This window comes from Cyclopterus lumpus, chromosome 7, assembly GCF_009769545.1.
Source record: "Cyclopterus lumpus isolate fCycLum1 chromosome 7, fCycLum1.pri, whole genome shotgun sequence".
NCBI lineage: Eukaryota > Metazoa > Chordata > Actinopteri > Perciformes > Cyclopteridae > Cyclopterus > Cyclopterus lumpus.
Genome location: NC_046972.1, coordinates 22,947,554 through 22,966,962, shown reverse-complemented (window position 1 = coordinate 22,966,962; position 19,409 = coordinate 22,947,554). Strand labels below are relative to the sequence as shown.

The 19,409-nt window shown below is 45.9% G+C and overlaps 1 protein-coding gene across 1 annotated transcript in view; it reads left to right on the top strand.

Annotated features, from left to right (window-relative positions):
- The window catches only part of LOC117734059 (metabotropic glutamate receptor 7-like), a 57,386-nt gene extending 37,977 nt beyond the window's left edge, over window positions 1-19,409 (top strand). Inside the window, exons 7-10 of the mRNA XM_034538123.1 lie at window positions 1,423-1,562; window positions 5,324-6,259; window positions 14,663-14,915; window positions 18,361-19,409. Coding sequence (XP_034394014.1) covers window positions 1,423-1,562; window positions 5,324-6,259; window positions 14,663-14,915; window positions 18,361-18,410 — 1,379 coding nt within the window. The 3' untranslated portion in view covers window positions 18,411-19,409. The remainder of the gene's footprint in view (window positions 1-1,422; window positions 1,563-5,323; window positions 6,260-14,662; window positions 14,916-18,360) is intronic.

The window sequence follows — 19,409 nt, the reverse complement described above, 5'->3', positions numbered from 1 at the left end:
GACGGTGTCATAAAGAAACGCTCGCCGTTTCATATAAATAACCCCCCCCTCCTCGTATTCTGGCGCCTGAAAGGGCCTTTTCTTCTTCTTCTTCTTCTTCTTCTTCTTCTTCTTCTTCTTCTTCTTCCCATTGCTACCCCTTTTTTGTCTTCCTTGTTTTACAAGAGTCTTTGGGCCGGCAACTTTTGTTGAACGCTCAATGACAAATGTCCTTGGAAATAAATGCTGGAGGGAGATGAAATTCCCTTCTGGCTGAAAACGAAAAGGTAAAAAAAGGTGAAGCGGCCTTCCATCCAAAAGCCACGAGCTCTGTTCCAGATACAAAAAGACAACGTGTTCCCAAAAGGGGGGGTTTTGGACACATGCTCTTGGTTTTCCTTCCTCTTTTATATAGCCGGAGCTATTAAAGTCCTTAATTCCCATGCCAAGTGTCATCAGACTGCCCCCCCCCCCCCCCCCAGTCCCATTTCAACAAAAGGTATCTCCGTCCGTGCTTTTCGAGCTGCGACATGCGGTGCAGAGGTGAATTCTTGTAAAATGCAGCACTTGTTCACCGCCCTCCTCAACGATGCAGACCGTGTGTATAAAGGTGGTACAGGTGGGTCTTCTTCCCCTCTCTAATGCCATTCAACATTTACCGTCTGCATTACGCGCTCCCACTCCGCAGTCATAATTGAGCAATATTGCGAGAGAGAGAGAGAGAGAGAGAGAGAGAGAGAGAGAGAGAGAGAGAGAGAGAGAGCACAAATACACATTTTAATTTTTCTTAAAGCAATTTTCGCGGTTTCCTCTCTGTGCTAATTAGTGAAATCTTCAGAGCAGATGGGGACCGTGTGATGCTTTTGGCTGACCTGCTTATCCTCCTCGCCCCCCCCCCCCCCCTGTTGTTGTTGTTGTTGGCTACCGTGTGATTGGAATGCATTGCTCTTCACCCGAGGAGGAGGAGGTGGTGGGTTTCTTCTCTAAATCTCTAACACGAGAGGTCACGTATCTCTAAGCATGTGCCGAATATGGAAATGAGTTCCTTCCTCCCAGAGGCCGCCGGGCGGCCGCGATGATGCATGAGAAGCAGGTGAGAAAGTGTTGTATTGGTCAGTAGGGAGCTTTTCCTCCATGCACGGGATTATCATAAAGGTTGGATATATATATATATATATATATGTATATACTGTGTATGTAAATACACATATAGGTCATTGTGTTTTGAGTTCTTAACTGGGAGCAGCAGCCTCAAACACTCTGTAGGTCCTCAGTCTGCATGAAGGCCTCCACCGCTCTAAATGTTAAAGGTTTTTCACACAAGCGACTAACACTTATTCACTTTTTGCTGCATTTCCTCTCTCTCTCTCTCTCTCTCTCTCTCTCTCTCTCTCTCTCTCTCTCTCTCCCTCCCTCACTCCCTCTCTCTCTTTCTCTCTACAGGTAGCGCCGGCACCTTGGTCGTGTTCAACAAGAACGGCGACGCTCCGGGACGCTACGACCTGTTCCAGTTCCAGATGACCAACTCCTCCACCCCCGAGTACAAGGCGGTGGGCCAGTGGGTGGAGAACCTGCAGCTCAGGGTATGATGACACTCCCCCCCCCCCCCCCCTCCCTCCCTCCCCCCCGGCAACGGGAACAGACAAAGAAAAAAACGTTGTTCAAATGATTGTGTGTCTTCGGCTCAGCGACGCGTAAGATGTAAAAGCATGAATGCTTCCTGTGTTTCCCGTGAATCGACACCTCTTGTTTGACAAAGAGAGGGGGGGGGGGGGGAAGCAGAGCGAGCTTCTGGTGCAGACGCGTTTTTACTTTGAGTCTAATTGGTGTATTTTAGGTGCAGAATAAATACATTTTCACCTGTAAAAAGATGTCGGAGGGCTTTTTTTTTTTTTTTTTTTTACGGTTCAACATTAAAAAGAATAAAGTGACAACATCTTTCACTCATTTGTGGGAGAGATCACTCTTTCCACCACTGCATAGTGTTTTGAGGACTGCGGATGGAGCAGTGGGAGGAACACCACATGTTTTTAACCCGTGTGTCGAACCGTAAATATATATGTGTTCAGCGCTTTGGCTCCTGGAGGCGTCGGCGTTGTTGTAAACGGACCTCCCGTGCTGCTCGCTATCTTTTTACTGTACATGACGAAAACTATAAATCTATGATTGCATCTCGGCAGGTGGATTTTATTTTTAATTTTTTTTTCCCACACCCCAAAGGCTCCAAAACGAAGGATTCTCACGGGTAGATATGTGAAAATTTAACTTACGCATCCATAAGATAAGCAGAAGCTACGAGATACAACCATTCGGGGGGGGTTTTGGGCATTTTTTTTCCCCGTTTCATGGAAGCTTTAAATAACTACCTAAAAAAATAAATAAATAAAAAAAGAGAGATGTCTAATATCAGGTCAGGTGTAGAGCTGGAAGACAGCTGCTTTTATTGGTGCGTGGTGTTGGTTCGCAGCCACATGATAGATCTCACTGTCAACGGCTCCGGGTGATTCATGCGGACAATAAAGAAACAGATGAGTTTTATTCTACTTCAAGGCAAACGCGGCTGGAAAAACGACCCGTGCTTTATGACGGGGGATGAGACCCGGGCTGAACGTTTCTATGTAACTCCCGATTACACGTACACATTTAAAGATTTACATACAGATGAGTTAACATTTGCATAATGGCTTTCAGGGTTCAAGAATTATCCTCGACCGGATGGATCGCACGGCACAGGTGGTGCCGATGCAACAGCCGTCACTTTGTTTCGGCAACACGTCGGACTGTTGATCCTGAAACGAGCGTCCTGGTGCACTCTTCAGTTCATCGAGCGCCTCGACGCTCACAAAAGCTCCAATTAACGTTTTGAAATTAACAACCGAAGCAAAAAAAAAGAAAGAAATTAAGTGCAAAGTGTCAAAAAAAAAAGAAGAAAGACAGAATCTTGCTTCCGGTTTCCATGGCAACAGAGCCGTTGGTCTCATTACTGTTTCCACACTCTGTGTAATCGGGAGTTTTTCTTTTTTTTTTTTTTTTTTCCAAGAGAGTACCATTCATTGTCCGAATGACAAATGGCACCTTCATGCCCCCCCAGATAAATGGCAGATGATAATCTATCCAGACACGGCAGAAAGCAACACATTTGTCACACCATGTAGGTGTGTGTGTGTGTGTGTGTGTGTGTGTGTGTGTGTGTGTGTGTGTGTGTGCGTGCTGCAGAGGTGCGATTATTGTCAGTTGCTTCATTTGGAGGAGGCGATGCTGTTAGCATGCCCGGCTGGATTCCTTGTCCTGTGTGTGTGTGTGTGTGTGTGTGTGTGTGTGTGTGTGTGTGTGTGTGTGTGTGTGTGTGTGTGTGTGTGTGTGTGTGTGTGTGTGTGCGTGCTGCAGAGGTGCGATTATTGTCAGTTGCTTCATTTGGAGGAGGCGATGCTGTTAGCATGCCCGGCTGGATTCCTTGTCCTGTGTGTGTGTGTGTGTGTGTGTGTGTGTGTGTGTGTGTGTGTGTGTGTGATTATATATTTGCACCTCTTGCTGCTGACGTTTATGTTTGCAGAGCACCGTGAGTGGTGTGTGTGTGTGTGTGTGTGTGTGTGTGTGTGTGTGTGTGTGTGTGTGTGTCTGGACGGGCGGTGAGACGGGTGGTGAGTCCGTAACTCAACGGCTGAGCATTGAGGGGGAAAGTAGTGCATTTTGTATTAAAAAAAAAATGAAAGGAATATTTTTGTAAAAAAAAAAAAAAGCCGAGAATAAGACGAGTATATTAACGGCACACTTATGTCTGCGCGTGAGCCGGCTTAGTTTAACATAAATAATCTCCCTACCTGCGCCTCCTAAAGCTCTCTAATTAGCACGTTATGTCTCATGTGTGCGATCGGTACAGAAAAGTGTAAAAAGGGAGAAGGATGTCTAATAGTCTGGCACACTAAATAACCCCGTAAAGCCACCGCGTGAGTCGCACCGTGACATCGCCTGGCAACGAGCGGCGCTTTTTAATGTGTATTAAACCAACACGCAGGTTAGTGAGCTTCAGGGGTTCTGGGTTGGTTGATGGTACTCGTGCTCCTCGGCTTGCTAAGCTAAGCTAAGCTAAGCGGCTGCTTTAACGGACAGACATGAGAGCGGATTCAATCCTTTTATATCTAAACCTATGACAACCTAGTACTTCTAAGGTTTTAGGGGAAGCACGCGAGCCCGATGCTGTAGAACATCCTGGTGTTTATTGGCGTCCCGCATTTAAAATACTACGTCACGGGCGTATGAAATGTTATTTGAACGCACAGCTCGTCGCGGCCACCTGTAGAGTGTAACGGCGTGAAGACCGTCGTGTCACTCGTGTGCACGAGGCGACGAAAACGAGGACATGCTATGAAAAAAAACAAAACGTAACGCCTGCTATGTTATGAAAGTCCTTAAAATGAGCTCACGTCACATCAAGGCAATTAGTTAGCGTTCCTTTCCGATGCAGTTTAACGCTCTGCCACTCTCAATTTTTTAGAGAACAAAAAATAAATCTGTTTTAATCGCTATAATGTGTATTTTTCTCTATTTTTTTTGTTTGTTTGTAAACTGATTTATTTTTGGTAACTTGGCTCCATACATCGCCGTGACGACGCCGTGCCGGAGAAACGTTAATCTTCTGGTTGCTTTTTTTTAAAGCCACGGATCAGTACACTTCCATCATAAATCAAAAGATCAGCTCAAGAGTATTGGGAACGCTTCTTCTTCTTCTTCTTTTTTCTTTTTTTAAATAGATGTAAGAGCCCTAAAAAATTGAATTTCTTCACGGCTTTTTTTTTCAGACTGACTTTGAGATTGAGATTATAGTGCGAGTTTATACCGTGAAACACCTCGGAGCTCTTTTTCTTTTTCTGGATGGCAGTCTCAGATGGTTCTTCGGTGCACTTTTCATTTCTCAAGACAAGATCGTAAACAGGAAAAGCTCCTTGAACTCTAAAAGAGGCGTTTTGTAATCCCAGAGTCCCGTTCGCCCTCCTTATCGTCACATATTTCATACCTCGCCGGCTCCTGTATTAAAAACACAATGTCTTCTCTACTGAAATAAAAAGGGTCGGATCCGTAGCCATGTCGACTTTCAAGTGTTAGAAAAAGGGCAATCCCTCTTTTAAGAAATTGGGAATAAAGATGAACCGCGTTGGCTTAATTATCTTCTTTTTTTTCTCGAAATGCTAATTAACGGCTTAATAAGTTGTCAATGTGAAATCAAGGCCTGAAATTCATATTTTTTCCTTTCTTTTTTCTTTCTTCATCCACATGGTTTTTAATATTCAGCGCCACCTCCGGCTTATCGCTTCTGTCTCTGTGCTGTGTGTCATCTCTCCACCAGCTGGAGGAGCTCCAGTGGCCAGATGGGGAGCAGGAGGTGCCCATCTCGGTGTGCAGCCTGCCCTGCAAGACCGGAGAGAGGAAGAAGAGGGTAAAGGGCATGCCGTGCTGCTGGCACTGCGAGCTGTGCGACGGCTACCAGTACCAGTACGACGAGACCTCCTGCCGACTGTGCGCCTACAACATGAGGCCCAACCCCAACAGGACCGCCTGCCAGCCCATCCCCATCGTCAAGCTGGAGTGGCACTCCGCCTGGGCCATCATCCCCGTCTTCCTGGCCATGCTCGGCATCATCGCCACCATCTTCGTCATGGCGACGTTCGTGCGCCACAACGACACCCCCATCGTGCGGGCGTCGGGCCGGGAGCTGAGCTACGTGCTGCTGACCGGCATCTTCCTGTGTTACATCATCACCTTCCTGATGATCGCCAAGCCCGACGTGGCCGTGTGCGCCTTCAGGAGGATCTTCCTGGGCCTGGGCATGTGCATCAGCTACGCCGCGCTGCTCACCAAGACCAACCGCATCTACCGCATCTTCGAGCAGGGCAAGCAGACGGTCACGGCGCCGCGCTTCATCAGCCCCACCTCGCAGATCGCCATCACCTCCAGCCTGATCTGCGTGCAGCTGCTGGGCGTGCTGATGTGGTTCGCCGTGGACCCCCCGAACACCATCGTCGACTACGACGAGCAGAAGACCATCGACCCCGTGCTGGCCCGCGGCGTGCTGAAGTGCGACATCACGGACCTGCAGATAATCTGCTCGCTGGGCTACAGCATCCTGCTGATGGTGACCTGCACCATCTACGCCATCAAGACCAGGGACGTGCCGGAGGACTTCAACGAAGCCAAGCCCATCGGCTTCACCATGTACACCACTTGCATCGTCTGGCTGGCCTTCATCCCGATTTTCTTTGGCACGGCCCAGTCGGCAGAGAAGGTGAGTCATTTCTTTCTCTCTCCCTCCTCTCACAAATTCCTCTTTCAGTCCTTCGGCCCTGTTTTTATCTGGTCCAAACACATGCGCACATGCATATTTGTACAAACGCAAACAGTACATAAAGGGAACGCACACACACACACACACACACACACACAGAGAGTTAGCACACTGTATAAGTTATGGGTTCATTTTCTTTTGATTTCCCTCGTTTCGCGCGGCTCACGATTTTCTTGGAAACCCACACTTGGACCACCGCAGACAGAAATAGGCACAGAAAAGGCGAAGGAAGGGGTTGATGTGAAGCACCAGAATCCTTTAAAAACGCTCGAGGGGGGGCGATACGGATGGGGGGTGGGGGGGGGGGGTCGTGCCAGCAGCAGCTCCAGATGCCATTATCTTAACTCTCGCCCGCCTCGGGGCCTCAACACACACCGTCATGCCTTTTTTTATTCTGGAGAGGGAGACGAGTGGGCGGAGGAGTTGGAGGAAGAAGAAGAAGAGGAGGATGCGGGACGGTAAATAGAAGTTTGATTGGACGCATTCCATCTCTTGACAGCTGTACTCTACTCCAACAAAAACATTTGACACCGGGTGGCACGGCGTTTGATTGAGAATATGACATTCTGACCCCGACGCGCCAGTCATCGCTTATCTGGCGAGCGCCGGACAGAATACGGAATTTGCCGGCCGGTCTCGGTCGAGCCGCGCGTACGTTTTCCCCACCGACAGAATATCAATGCCAGGGGGGGGGGGGGCGAGTGTTACTCCTGACCTTTTTGAGAGGCGTTCAATATCCTCCCCGCTAAGCTACCGCTACGAGGTGGATCAGAAACTGATTTTTCCTCATCTCAATTTGCTGCTGATTTCATAGATGAATTACACCCTCGGCAGCGATTAGGAGTTCATTATGTTACTCGCGGCGACTAGCGAGGCAGTAATGTGTTTATCTTTCCCCCTTTTATGCGGTTAACTCTTTCCTCACACTCAACCTCCAGCTCGCACCGCGGCATCCCGGTGTGTGTGTGTGTGTGTGTGTGTGTGTGTGTGTGTGTGTGTGTGTGTATGTGTGATGGACATTCCTGCCAACCCCCTAGCTGAAGTGCCTTTTCGTGTCTCCACAGCGTCCTTTAAAGAAGACACCGCGATCCAATTATTTTGTCCACGTGTCAGTTTTAGGTTATATTGTATATTTCTGTTAGTTAAGCTAAATAATTTTTTTGACAGTATTCAACTTGTGGAATGTGGATAACTCACGGTGTTTTATGCAAATGCCACGGCGTCGTTCCTCTACAGTCCAAATACGGTCGCTTCCATTTACTACTTTAAAAATATTTTAAAAAGATGGCGACTGCCCGAAATCCTGATGACGACTGATGACGCCATGACGACCGCTTCCATTCCGTACGTACGGCACAGTCTGCGATGCTAACATTAGCTCGCTAAAAGCTAGCCGTAACGGCTAGCTCTAAACTTAGTAGATGCATGACCTTTGACCTTGCTTTAGCCATCGGGTTGCATATCGTGGAGATTGTATGATGCTTTTGGCTGCCTGTATAGAGGAGATTAATGATGTGTGTGTGTGTGTGTTCATGTTAATGAGCCGTTGGAGGCTAAATGGGATCCAGTGTGACTCACTTGACTGCGTCCTCAATTCACAAGTACCTTGAACTGTTGTGTTTTTGAGTGCAGACGTCACTAAACTCTCTCCGGGTTGTCCAATATCAAAAGATTTACGACAGACTCCGGGGCGACATGAAAACCAGCTGCCAGTGATCATCCAAAAAACGGTTTCAGAGCTGTTTGACCAGATGTTGTTTTTGTTGATGTTGACTTCTCTTCTTTCAACGCCGTTTAGACGCCCTCGTTTCCCACACCTGTGACTCCGTTCCCCCCTCCCCCTTTTTTGTTTTGCCAATTCAAGCTCATGTGGAGGGAAGCCATGCGAAAAGACGGAAACAAAAGATCACAGAGCATCACACACACACACACACACACACACACACACACACTCTGTCCGCCTCCCGTGCACCTGCGTGCGCTCAGTCGACTCCTAAAAAAATCTCTCAAGTTAATCGCCAGCATCCAAATTCACACTGACTTCAGATCTGCCGTTTTTTACTGACTTGCAGGCACGCGAAACAAACGCACCTCTTTTGATCAATCGGATGACAAAGACGTGAAACTAAAAAAAAACAGCGTATATATCAAAGTCCTCCCAAAAAAAAATGTTGTGCACGACTGCAAATTCTTTGTTGTCGCCGAAATACGAGAAGTCTCTTGTTGGGTAACATCGTTGACCCGAAAACACGTTTCTTACACTCCAGAAGAGCAGGATTATGATATAGTGAAACACCCCCCCACCACCCCACCCCTGAGGTGGAAAGAATCTAGACGGACACTTTCTAGTAAGACACCCACGAGATTCAGTCATGCTTAACGGAGAACCTCCTGGCATGAAAACGAACACACCTCAGAAACCACTTAGGCTCTTGTAAGACGTCTCCGGTGCCCACGAAGTCCTCTTGAAGAGCGACCGCGCTGCCAGGAGTCGTTAAGAACGACTAACGACACGCTGGGAAAAAACCTTTTACATACAACGCAGTTTTCCGGTTAAAAAGAAGAAAATTGCAATTTCGAATCCTCCCCGTCTCTCTCAAACACACAACTACACTTGATGGGAGTCGGACTTCACGAGTCTTTTGAAATGAACATGTGAAATATGAAAGATGTCGACGCCCTGAGCCGACTGCGGGCATGAAAAGCTCAAACTGGTCAAGTGTAAGAGGTTTGAATATAGATGTTGGAACATCCTTCAAGATGAAGAGGATTCATTTATCTATTATTCATTCAAGGGGGGGGGGGGACACTCGGAGCCTCAAAGGGGTTTTTCTCGCAGTATTAGACGAGTGTACAATGAGTGTTTATGAGTGTGTGTAAATAACACACTTCCAAAGTAATATGCAAAAAATATATATATATATATATATACGATGCCGAAATAAATCAACGAAATTTGACGACTTTTAAATTAACGCATATTAAAACGAGCAGGTCAATGATCATATCGGCCTTTTCCAACCGCATAGTTTTTACACACAAACGCCGTCTATTGTTCAGCGTGCAGACACACACACACACACACACACACACACACACATCGGTGCTGTTGGAAACCCTGTGTGTGTGTGTGTGTGCCGAGGCCCCGCCTCCCTCCCTCCCTCCCTCTCTCTTTCTCTCTCTCTCTCTCTCTGAGAGCAGCAGATCTTCCATTTCGTCTTCCGTAAACTGGTCTGCCGGAATAAACATTGCGAGGACATCGCTTTATTTATCGAAGCGCCGCCGTAATTATAAATACATTAATAATGAAAAAACATACAGGGCCCTCCTCTATATTAGATTGTGTCTCGCCTCGAAAAGTTTAATTCGAGTTGCGACGGTTTGATTTATTACCGTCCAGATTCACGGTTGAGAAGATGCATTTTCCCCGCAACCAAAATAATATATCTGAAAATCTATATCGCCTCATCTTAATATTGCCACGTTTACCTTTAGTGCTAACAGCCTAATTCAACCCCATCTGTTCATCATCCATCCATCTAACATCCATTTAACAATTCATTCATCATCCGTCTAACAATTCATCCATCTAACATCCATTTAACAATTCATCCATCCATCCAACATCCATTTAACAATTCATCCATCCATCTAACATCCATTTAACAATTCATCCATCCATCTAACATCCATTTAACAATTCATCCATCCATCTAACATCCATTTAACAATTCATTCATCATCCAACATCCATTTAACAATTCATCCATCCATCTAACATCCATTTAACAATTCATCCATCCATCCAACATCCATTTAACAATTCATCCATCCATCTAACATCCATTTAACAATTCATTCATCATCCATCTAACAATTCATTCATCATCCGTCTAACAATTCATCCATCTAACAATTCATCCATCCATCTAACAATTCATCCATCTAACAATTCATCCATCCATCTAACATCCATTTAACAATTCATTCATCATCCATCTAACAATTCATCCATCTAACAATTCATCCATCCATCTAACAATTCATCCATTTAACAATTCATCCATCCATCTAACATCCATTTAACAATTCATCCATCCATCTAACATCCATTTAACAATTCATCCATCCATCTAACATCCATTTAACAATTCATTCATCCATCTAACATCCATTTAACAATTCATTCATCATCCGTCTAACAATTCATCCATCCAACATCCATTTAACAATTCATCCATCCATCCAACATCCATTTAACAATTCATCCATCCATCCAACATCCATTTAACAATTCATCCATCCATCTAACATCCATCTAACAATTCATTCATCATCCATCTAACAATTCATTCATCATCCATCTTACAATTCATTCATCATCCATCTAACAATTCATTCATCATCCATCTTACAATTCATTCATCATCTATCTAACAATTCATCCATCCATCTAGCAATTCATCCATCCATCTAACAATTCATCCATCTAGCAATTCATCCATCCATCTAACATCCATTTAACAATTCATTCATCATCCGTCTAACAATTCATCCGTCTAACAATTCATTCATCATCCGTCTAACAATTCATCCATCTAACAATTCATCCATCCATCTAACATCCATCTAACAATTCATCCATCCATCTAACATCCATTTAACAATTCATTCATCATCCATCTAACAATTCATCCAACAATTCATCCATCTATCTAACAATTCATCCATCCATCTAGCAATTCATCCATCCATCCATCTAACAATTCATCCAACAATTCATCCATCTATCTAACAATTCATCCATCTATCTAACAATTCATCCATCCATCTAGCAATTCATCCATCCATCTAACAATTCATCCATCTAACAATTCATCCATCCATCTAACAATTCATTCATCCATCCATCTAACAATTCATCCATCTAACAATTCATCCAACAATTCATCCATCTATCTAACAATTCATCCATCCATCTAACAATTCATCCATCCATCCAACAATGCATCCATCATCCATCTAACAATTCATCCGTCCATTCATCCATCTGTTTTTCCTCCCTCTATCCATTGCCGTCTTTCCATCAAACGGCCCATCCGTCTATCTATAGATCTATACATCCCATCATCCTTCCATTCATTCGTCCATATGTTTTTTTTCTTCCATTGATCCATCCGTCCACCCAATGCATCCATCCCATCATCTCATCCTCCCATCAAACCGTCCGTCTGTCCATCAATAGATCTATAAATCCCATCTTCTCATCCTCCCATCAAACCGTCCGTCTGTCCATCAATAGATCTATACATCCCATAATCTCATCCTCCTATCAAACCGTCCGTCTGTCCATCAATAGATCTATACATCCCATAATCTCATCCTCCTATCAAACCGTCCGTCTGTCCATCAATAGATCTATACATCCCATAATCTCATCCTCCTATCAAACCGTCCGTCTGTCCATCAATAGATCTATACATCCCATAATCTCATCCTCCCATCAAACCGTCTGTCTGTCCATCAATAGATCTATACATCCCATCTTCTCATCCTCCCATCAAACCGTCCGTCTGTCCATCAATAGATCTATACATCCCATAATCTCATCCTCCCATCAAACCGTCCGTCTGTCCATCAATAGATCTATACATCCCATAATCTCATCCTCCTATCAAAACCGTCCGTCTGTCCATCAATAGATCTATACATCCCATAATCTCATCCTCCCATCTCAGTTAGACCCAATGAATCAGGGTCCTTTCTGCCATGAATTGGTACTTTGATGAAAGACACTTGAGGAATACGTTGATTGGAGCGGCACACCCGTCACCATGACGACCGGCGTAAACAATGCGTGACAACAAATCGGCTTGTTTTGACTCAACACATGAGGAGTGGCTGCTGTGTGTCACGGACGATTTATTCAAGGCTTCAAGGATCAGTGAATTCACAATTAAGCAACACGGGGTTGCACAATGCCGTCGTAGCTCATTTGTGGTACTCGAGGCCAACGGACCAAAAAGAAGTAGAGCAGGTCGTCTGTCAATCGGAAGATCGGCGGTTCGATCCCCGGTCTCCTCCGCTCCATTCCTTGGATCAAGACACTCAAATTGCTCCCGTTTTGCTGGTGATTTAGTGTAAACGGCGCTTTGAGTGGTCGGAAGGACCAGCAAGCCAGACGGAGTTCCTCAGGGCGGGAGGCCACAAACACAAAAAGACGTCCATGTGGTTGAGAGGAGACTCCAAACCCCCTGGACCCATTACCGAAGGCCTCCTCCAACAGGGGGGGGGCAGAGAGAGACTCCTAATTGTCACTTACTGAGCCGAGTCCTTATCACTGCGTACATTTATAGTACTCAACCGTACCCGACTAAATTGCCTTTGCAGTAAGCGTATCCCTGGTGGGCTTAATTAGGAGGATTACCCTCAGCAGCTTTTTATTTTGTCTAAATGGAAGACGTGTCGCCGGTTTGCGGCTCGATGTCGTCTGCGTTTTTTTTTGGGCTTGTCGGCGAGATGTAGAGTATAAAAGAGTCCGTTTGATTTTACTCTTGGTGATTACGTTAATAAATCATTAACGCGGCTATAAATAGAGAGTTGCCGAGCAGTTGCGAAATTTTTTTATTTATTTTATTTATATTAAAGCAACAGGCTTTAATTATGGATGCTCTGCGACGAGCTAAACATTTGAGTTTTGGGGAGGAGGGCGGGGCCGCGGAATTTGGGTCGAGCTCGTCGGGATGGCGCAATGGAAGAAAACAAAGGATTTGTGTGTGTGTGTGTGTGTGTGTTGTGCGTATATGTGTAAGCACCTAATTGTGTGCCGAATCAACTCTCCTGCGTGGTCAACCCATCAGTCCCAATGGGGGTCGGCATCGCCCCCCCCGTCCGAGGGCGTTTTCGGGATCTCATTTCAAAAATGTTTAAAGCTTATTCCAAGCCCCGCGTTTTAGTCTCGTCGCGTTGCTATGGATACCAGACCAGGTGACCAAGTCGCGTCCTTTTTATGATTGTGTTTGACGTCGCGATGCCTTTTTGATTGGTCGCCCCAAATAACTAATCAGAGAGAGCGAGAGAGAGAGAGAGAGAGAGAGAGAGAGAACATTTCCTTCCCCCCTCCCTCCAGCTCGGGAGTGACACAGAACAGAGTGCACCGAATGCATTGTGATATTCATACGGTTATTAATGCATGGTGCGCCAGCCAGATTACCGCCCGTGATGCCGACACAGAAGCAGGAGGTGGAGGGGGGGGGGGGGGGAGAGGCTGTTGAGTGCGCTGGCATGTTGATGATATCAGGCATCTGAATGATTGGGAGACAAAAAGGCATGACGGGCATGCAAATGAGCCCTCGTCTTGTACGGGAAATAAATTACCATTAGTCGTGCTTATTTATTTTGCACAAGAAAAAGAAAAGAAAAGAAGAAAAAAAAAAAACCTGCATGCAAATGGTGACATTTCTTCATCTCCCCCGAGCCGGAGAGCTCCGCGGTTACGCCGTGGCGGCTAACGTGTTTACAGGCGTTTCCTCTCCACCGGCGTTCAAGTGCAGTAGATTAGCGGGGGGGGGGGGGGGGGGGGGGGGGGGTCTGCTCTCAAAGCCACGACGTCCCCACTTGAAGACCCTTAAATGACAAAAAAGAAAAAGGATAAAGAGGCGTGCTGGATATCTGCACTTTGATGAAGTCGCTTCATGAAATTTGCGTTGAGCATAAAACCGGAGTTACGTAAGCTCGTAATTACCACAAGTCGATGCCGAGGGGTGTTGCGTAACCTCTGAGGAGGACGTACCTGCGCCTGAATGGAAAAGTCTCGTGAATGATTTCCACCGAGAGCCTTTTTTTGTTTTGTTTTATGATGGCGTGCGGCGCTGCAGGAGAAACGAATGTAGACGTGAAGGGTTCCGGGTCAGAGCTAGAATGGTTGAGGGGAGGGGGGGGGGGGGGGGGGGTGCTCGATGTGAGGCCATGTGAGGACATTCTTGAAGTCACGGCGACGCTTCCGCTCTCGTCGCCATCTGACCATAATGTGTGATTAAAATGGTCGTCATCAGGAGGGTTTGAGTCAAACGCATCCTCTGGAAGGTTCTTTTGTGGAGGAGCTTCTCTCAACTCAGCGGCTTATCTTGCTCATATTCTGTTATCAGGCGGTGATTATTATTAGTTTGCCTCATAATTGTGCTCAACGGGGTGACTGTTCTGTAATAAGCCACAGATGTCGAGCCGTCATCGCCGTCTTGTCTCATTCTTCTTGATAAAGTTTTTAAAGTGTCTGCTTCATAGAAGGAATTACCCATTTCTTCTTCTTCTTCTTCTTCTTCTTCTTCTTCTTTCCTCCTCCAGCTGTACATTCAGACAACCACGCTGACCATCTCCATGAACCTCAGTGCCTCGGTAGCACTGGGCATGCTCTACATGCCCAAGGTGTACATCATCATCTTCCACCCCGAGATGAACGTGCAGAAGAGGAAGCGCAGCTTCAAGGCCGTGGTCACGGCCGCCACCATGTCGTCGCGCCTGTCGCAGAAGCCCAGCGAGAGGCCCAACGGAGAGGCCAAGACGGAGCTGTGCGAGACCCCCGCCGCCGACCCCATGAGTAAGTCGGTTTGTCATATTTGTATAATAGCGTCATAGACGTATAATAGCGTCATAGACGTATAATAGCGTCATAGTCGTATAATAGCGTCATAGTCGTATAATAGCGTCATAGACGTATAATAGCGTCATAGACGTATAATAGCGTCATAGACGTATAATAGCGTCATAGTCGTATAATAGCGTCATAGTCGTATAATAGCGTCATAGACGTATAATAGCGTCATAGACGTATAATAGCGTCATAGTCGTATAATAGCGTCATAGACGTATAATAGCGTCATAGTCGTATAATAGCGTCATAGACGTATAATAGCGTCATAGACGTATAATAGGGTCATAGTCGTATAATAGGGTCATAGACGTATAATAGCGTCATAGTCGTATAATAGCGTCATAGTCGTATAATAGCGTCATAGATGTATAATAGCGTCATAGACGTATAATAGCGTCATAGTCGTATAATAGCGTCATAGACGTATAATAGGGTCATAGACGTATAATAGCGTCATAGTCGTATAATAGCGTCATAGACGTATAATAGCGTCATAGTCGTATAATAGCGTCATAGTCGTATAATAGCGTCATAGATGTATAATAGCGTCATAGACGTATAATAGCGTCATAGTCGTATAATAGCGTCATAGACGTATAATAGCGTCATAGACGTATAATAGCGTCATAGATGTATAATAGCGTCATAGTCGTATAATAGCGTCATAGTCGTATAATAGCGTCATAGTCGTATAATAGGGTCATAGACGTATAATAGCGTCATAGACGTATAATAGCGTCATAGTCGTATAATAGCGTCATAGTCGTATAATAGCGTCATAGACGTATAATAGCGTCATAGATGTATAATAGCGTCATAGACGTATAATAGCGTCATAGACGTATAATAGCGTCATAGATGTATAATAGCGTCATAGTCGTATAATAGCGTCATAGTCGTATAATAGCGTCATAGTCGTATAATAGGGTCATAGACGTATAATAGCGTCATAGTCGTATAATAGCGTCATAGTCGTATAATAGCGTCATAGACGTATAATAGCGTCATAGATGTATAATAGCGTCATAGACGTATAATAGCGTCATAGTCGTATAATAGCGTCATAGACGTATAATAGGGTCATAGACGTATAATAGCGTCATAGACGTATAATATGACGTCCGCCATGTTCCTCCTCCAGAGAGACCTCCTGATATCCAGAGTACACAGGAGCCTCGGAGCCTCATACGCACGTTTATGTGTAACCAGGATGTGTTACATGCTGCTTTTTTCATATGAACTACTTCTGGATTACAGTCGGCGAAGAGTTAGTGGAGCTCATGGAGATCAGGGCGCTTTGCAGGAGTTGTGATCTACATATTTATTCGTGCTCGGGGGCGTTTCGATCGTTTCTTTTTACCCACGAAGGGCGAATGAGACGTCTCGTAAATTCCTCTCCTTAACCAGAAAGTCCCTTTCCGGCAGTTTAATGTGGTGGCTACTTAAAAAAAGAGCGTCTAATGTCCTGCAGGGAGAGTCGGGTGGTCTCGGGTTCACGATTTAAAAAATGGTCGGACAAGTGAGCGAGAGAGGAGTTGAGGAAGAAGAAGAAGAAGAAACTACTGAAGAAGAAGACACTGAGAAACTGAAGAAGGAGAAGGAGAAGAATAAACTGAAGGAGAAGAAGAAGCTAGAATTCAGATCACCGTTGCCATGGAAGCTCTTTGCTCCCTCTTGTTGTCAGGAGGAGGAAGAGACAGAGATGATTGACAGCTCATGCAAATCACACCTCACGGGCCTCTTGTCCCGCAACGCCTCTAATCACACCGAGCGATCGTGGCACCCACAGGTGCTCCCACGCCCCCCTTTAAGCCGATGAAATGACAGATTTTCCGGGGGAATTTCTCCAAACGCCCCAACAGTTGTCACACTCGTCTGTCGGGAGCCAATTTAGTGTGTGTGTGTGTGTGTGTGTGTGTGTGTGTGTGAGTGTGAGGAGGGGGGCGGGGCATATCCCTGCCTGCTCACATGTGGCTCAACGAGCACATTCCCACAAACCTTCACATCTGTCGCGCCGTCCCGAAAGTGCAGCGCGTCATCGGCCCGGCGTGCGTCTCTCACCTTCTGTCTTCACGCCTCGTCTCCCAGGACGCCCTCTCTCCCCCACCCACCCCCACCCCCCTCCCCCCTCCCTCCCGGCACACTCTCTCCTCCCCGTGCCCTTCTTTCTTTTTCTTTTTTTCAGTGGCAGGAGAAGTGACATTTATTAATGGAGAATTTATGCGCATGACCGCCTCCCTACCTCCCTACCTCCCTCCTCCCCCCCTACCTCCCTGAAACATGAACTGCACCTCGTTCATGTTTCAGAGCGCCAAATACCTCTTTCAGCGCCCGTCAGCCCAGTTTGATGACTCGTTGGGGTGAATTATGGGATTCTTTAGAGTTACGTCGTCACGACTACGCCTCCTTAAAGACCTCGCGAATCAGGGATGAGAGATCAAACCCCCCCCAAAAAAAACAGGGCGACGTGTTTTTCAGATCGATTTTAATGAGTACCGTGGGAAAGAAAACAGAACCGAGCCCAAGAAGAAATGCAGAATGAAGTCAAAGTTATGGGACGAGATGAATAATAATATTCAAAAAGGAAAATTAGGATGATTTAGTAAACACACACACACACACACACACACACACACACGGTGTCTAGCTAAACTGATCCTAGTTAACAGCAGGAATCTGCTGTTCTACACTTTGCTCATGTGTTATTCATCATATTCGCCGGCCAAGATAAACAAAATGCAGCTGCAAAGAAAACGGGTGCGACTTTTAATTGCGTAGTCCGCGAAGAGCCGGTCGCCATAGCAACATTAAAGCAGTGGAATGAGAATTTATAGCAGTGTGTGTGTGTGTGTGGTCTCCAGCGCTCACGTCATTTATTATTTTTTTTTGACCACACGATCCCCGTCTTTAACGCTCGAACACGGAAGTCATGACGCCTTCAACTGGCTCTCATAACAACACACACACACACACAGCAGGACACACACACACACACACACACAGCAGGACACACACACACACACAGCACCTAGGCACTCAGCCACATTCTGATACGTTTCCATGGCAATCCAGGCCAGGATCACATTGCATACCCTCGCTTTTGTTCCCGTGTGTGTGTGTGTGTGTGTGTGTGTGTGTGTGCGTGTGTGTCGTAGTGTGTGTGTGTGTGCGTGTGTGTGTGTGTGTGTCTCGTAGTGTTGCTAGTTAACATCTGAAAATAGAACGGGAGGCTGCACACGGGGCCTCGTGTGTGTCGGGACTGGAGACGTTGCCTCTGATTGCTCACAGCAGGAAGTAGACGCCGCTCGCTCCAACGTTATCTTATTTATCTTATTGTGTTGTTTCAGCGGAGTGAAGTAAAACCTTTTTGTCTTGTTCTTTTTGTTCTCAGGTCAAGCGACCAAGAAAACGTACGTGAGTTACAACAACCTCAGGATCTGATCTGCTTGAAAACAACAACAACAACAACAACAACAACAAAGAAGAAGAATAGCCGTTTGGTCCTTTCATCTGTGATTTTGGGGAAGAAAAGAAAGAAGAAAAAATAAAAGGAGGAGGAGGAAGGTGTGTGTGTGTGTGGGGGGGGGGGGCTCTGGAGGATCAGACGGAGGCAGGAGAGCGAGCACCACCTGCACCACCTGTGTGCCCTCCAGGACTGTGGAGCGCCTCCACCTTCACCCAGACACGACACAGGAAGTCCTGGAGGAGACTGGAGGTTTTAAACTTGTGCTGTCCCCCCCCCCCCCAACCCCTCCACCCTCCCCCCTCCACCCGTCTCTCTGGGGTCACTGAACGAGGACGAACCGAGCGGGACAGCGGATCTGCTTTCAAGATGTTTTCCTTTTGAAATGTCCATGAAGCCACATCCTCTTGGGGCTCCCATCATTTCTGTTCTGTATTGTTTAAGTGATTCTTCTTCTTCTTCTTCTTCTTCTTCTTCTTCTTCTTCTTCTTCTTCTTCTTCTTCTTCTTCTTCTTCTTCTTCTTCTTCTGTGCCTCTTTTTGTTTTCCTCCTTGCAGTTGATTTAATAACCTTGAACAGCGAGCTCTGCCACATCCAGTACTTTTGTGTGTCGCTGAAATCGAACTCCAAATCGGTCCCAGGTGATTATTATGTTTAGAGTGATGGGCATTGTAAGTGTATATATATATTTATTTTATTATTTTTTTGGGGGGGTGTAAATATATCGGAGAGTATTTTTCATGTCTGCAGAACGAGGATCTGCTTTGGGGGGTTAATGAGAAGCACCGCAAAGTGTTCACTTTGCATGTGCCGACGTGTCCGTTTCTATTTGATGTCAACCAGAAGATTAAAAAAGAAAGTATTAAAAAAAAAAAGAGATCAAATAAATTGATGATAAGCTTCTGCATCCTTCTGCCGTTTGTTTTTTTCTTTACCAGAAACTGAACTTCATTAAATGACCCCCCCCCCCCTCCACC